This window comes from Limulus polyphemus, unplaced genomic scaffold (genome assembly GCF_000517525.1).
Source record: "Limulus polyphemus unplaced genomic scaffold, Limulus_polyphemus-2.1.2 Scaffold3149, whole genome shotgun sequence".
Lineage (NCBI taxonomy): Eukaryota > Metazoa > Arthropoda > Merostomata > Xiphosura > Limulidae > Limulus > Limulus polyphemus.
The window spans coordinates 95,329-98,723 of NW_013668759.1; the positions used below are offsets into that span (position 1 = coordinate 95,329).

The 3,395-nt window shown below is 34.6% G+C and overlaps 1 protein-coding gene across 2 annotated transcripts in view; it reads left to right on the forward strand.

Annotated features, from left to right (window-relative positions):
- Positions 1–1,641, forward strand: part of LOC106468754 (TNF receptor-associated factor 4-like) — a 57,474-nt gene extending 55,833 nt beyond the window's left edge. For both annotated transcript variants that reach the window (XM_022397117.1, XM_022397116.1), the window contains exon 7: positions 446–1,641. In XM_022397117.1, the coding sequence (XP_022252825.1) occupies positions 446–1,060 (615 nt within the window). In that variant the 3' untranslated portion in view covers positions 1,061–1,641. The remainder of the gene's footprint in view (positions 1–445) is intronic.
- The last annotated feature ends 1,754 nt before the right edge of the window (positions 1,642–3,395 follow it).

A 3,395-nucleotide genomic window follows, 5' to 3' on the forward strand; every position in this document is an offset into this window, starting at 1 on the left:
TCAGTTATTAAAAGCAAAACAACTTTTATGAAGTTGAAATTCGCAGGCCTGTGTAACTATTCACAGAACACCTGTTCTAAATAACATCAGAAATAAATCAATATAAAACATGGATGGTTGCGGATAATATCCAAAATGTGGTTAAAATTGAGGATGTACATATACATTAACTGTATTAAGCAACTTATTTTTTTACTGCAGTGTTGCAACAGGAGCGTCTGCAAGGGAATCAATACAAATAAACATTCAGTATAACTGGATGTTTTGTTGTTAAACTGTTTCCAACAGGTGTGCTCTTCTTCAGGTAGATCTCAAGTATTTTGAGTGTTCTTGAAAAAAATGAACTGGGCAATGTTGAATTAGTATTAGCATAAACTGGGCAATATTGAATTAGTATTAGCGAAAGAATAAAAGTACCGGTAAACATATGTTTTTCTCTCGTTAGGGTCCACGTTTTGCTTTGGAGCTACACATGGAGGAAAGTACCAACGCTCACCTCGTCTTGATGAGTGGTTTAGTCTCAAGACAACAACACCAGATCACCTCGCTTCGAAATGCTTTTCAGAACCTTACACTTAATACATCTGGAATTCTGTTATGGAGGATTAGTGATTACACCCAAAAGATGTCAGAAGCCAAATCCAGAAAGAGCTATGAGATAAGTAGTTCTCCGTTTTACACTAGCCAGTGTGGTTACAAACTGATGGCGACTCTTTTCCTAAACGGCAACGGAGCAGGAGAGGGTAGTCATTTGTCTGTGTATATAAAGATTTTGCCAGGAGAGTATGATTCCCTTCTTTCTTGGCCATTTTCACACACTGTTTCTTTCACGCTTCATGACCAGGCCGCCTCTCCAGAAAAAGCCTGTCATATTGTCGAAAGTTTCGTGCCAGACCCTTCCTGGAAAAACTTTCAGCGGCCAAGTAAAGAACCAGACAGTTTAGGATTTGGTTTTCCGAGATTTGTTTCTCATGAAACTCTGAAAAAGCTCAACTATGTAAAAGACGACACACTTTTCATCAAGGTGAAAACAAACTCTAGTAAAATCGCAGCAGTATGAAAACAATATATATTTGTATTTGAAAGTCATGTTAACCCTAACGTAATGCATTTATGAGTGCCACCAGTGACAGTTAAACTGACTGTTAGTGTAAAACAACATAAGATGGTCATTCGTTTTTTGTGATTCTCACTGAAGCTATATAAACAAGATTTTTTTTTCTATTTTCTTACTTGAAAGAGAAAGCAAGAGCTAGCACATAAACGTAAGTCCAGTTTGTGTTTTCATGTCATGTTAACCAAATTAAAATATCTAATCATGATTGTAAGTAGGTTAAAGAAAGCAGGTTTGTTCGTCACACTAATATATTTTATCAAAGAAATATTATTTTCTATTTGTATTGTAAACCTTATGGAATTTTTTTGGTACCACTGAGTTTTTGTGGTTTAGTGAGTGACTACTACGTCAGAATCATATTCTGACGTAATACCACATGTTCAGAATATACCACTACGTCAGAATATGTGATGTTATAAATTACTATTTGATGGTAGTTGTTTTCTAAGTGAATATTTGTTTCTGCTAGTCAAAAAAAAAAAAAAAAAAAAGGAAGATGAAAATACGACCATGTAAAAATGTCATGAAATAGATATGTTCTTTTGTTAAATATTTTGCTCATAAAGGTTGCATAATCCTGTATTTATCTAAACAAAAGATGCATAATTGGTATGATGTGAACAATTTAGTCATAAAGTAATTTTTCTTAACCGTTGGAACTAAATAAAGTTACATTTATCTTCTAAATGTTGTAGTTTGTCACTGTTAGTTTTTATGTATTCATATTTTTAAAATGCTAAATAGTTCTTCTCTTTCTATGCTCGTGATAATAGGGTGAAGTTTTTTTATGATGAACTATTATATAATCATAAGGACTTTGTAATCAAGTCTAAAACGTTATATATTTAGGATCCTCTATCCTCATTTTTTCTTCTTTTTATCAACTAACACACAGCAACACTGGAACAGATCTGTCTGGAGATGTTATACACTATGATAGTCCTTGAGAGCTGTATTAACATTACATACTTTGATGTAATAACATTTCACTAGTTCACCTCTCTTCGCACCTGTCAGTTTCATGTTAACTGAATGAGCTGCACTCAAACTGAAACTACTGGCAGGTATTTCGATTGAAATTAATTATTTAAAAAATAATTTATCATCGGGGGTGTTTGAAGATTGAGCAGTCTTACTTCGCCCCTATTCGAGGATTGGGAAATGATATGGACTTGGTTGTGGAATTAAAGGCTGACGTGAATATGACGTAGAATATACATCGGGATGGGCAATGAACACCAAAACACTAAAATGAGCTGCACTGCGATCGGTAGACCCGTTTATACCAATTGCAAGTGGCACTCCTGGTGGCTACATGTGAAATACCGTTTGTGGTATGGTTTGTTTTGAATTTCGTCTAAAGCTACATGGCTATCTGCACTAGCCGTCCCTAATTTAGTAGTGATAGACGGGAAGCCAGAAAGTCATCAGCATGTTTGTTGGGAACCGGATCGAGTGTTCTAACCACCTGGCGATAACGTGCTGAATTGCGAAACTTTTTTTTTACAACCATCCTCTATTATCTCTATCAAACACTGGTAAAGTTGGGTTTTAGGTTGCTCATAATATTTGTTTCATGCACAGTTATTGTTAACTCTTAATTTTGATCTAATTATGACTGTTCAGTGAGGTAATTAAATGGACGATAAATTTATACACATGAGACTACCAGTGTATTGTAAGTTTCATTCATTATATTTATAAAGTAGTTCCTTTATTAAGTAGTTACAATTCAACTAATATATACCTATATAAACTGAATTTATTTCTTTACCTTAACAACATTTTAGAAAACTTGCGATGGTGCGTATATCACCCAGGTTCTCAGAAGTAAGTGTATAGTAGTTTGGAATGAAACTGCGATTGTGATTTTGACCCAATGTGAAGTCACCATATAACTAATGAATAACAGGTCTTTTAAAATTTATACTGAAGGTTTATGTTTACAATCAAAGTTAGATGCCAAGCGAACATCTCGTGTGTTAAATGTGTGATGAAACGTCCACTTAGTAAAACGACAGCGTATTAAAGGGTTAAAATCAGATCGTTGTTTTAAGCGCGAACGAATGACCTTTGACCTTAACTGAATTAGACATCACTTGTGCAAAGATAAAAAGAATAGAAACACACATAAAGCACACTGACTTATTTATTGCTCCATAAAGTTTATTTACTATTAAAAAGGGGGGGCACGGCCCCCCCAAAAGACTATATTACGCCGGTATCACCAGGAGTAAGAGTTACAACTTATAAGTAAGACACTGACTTACATATCAAC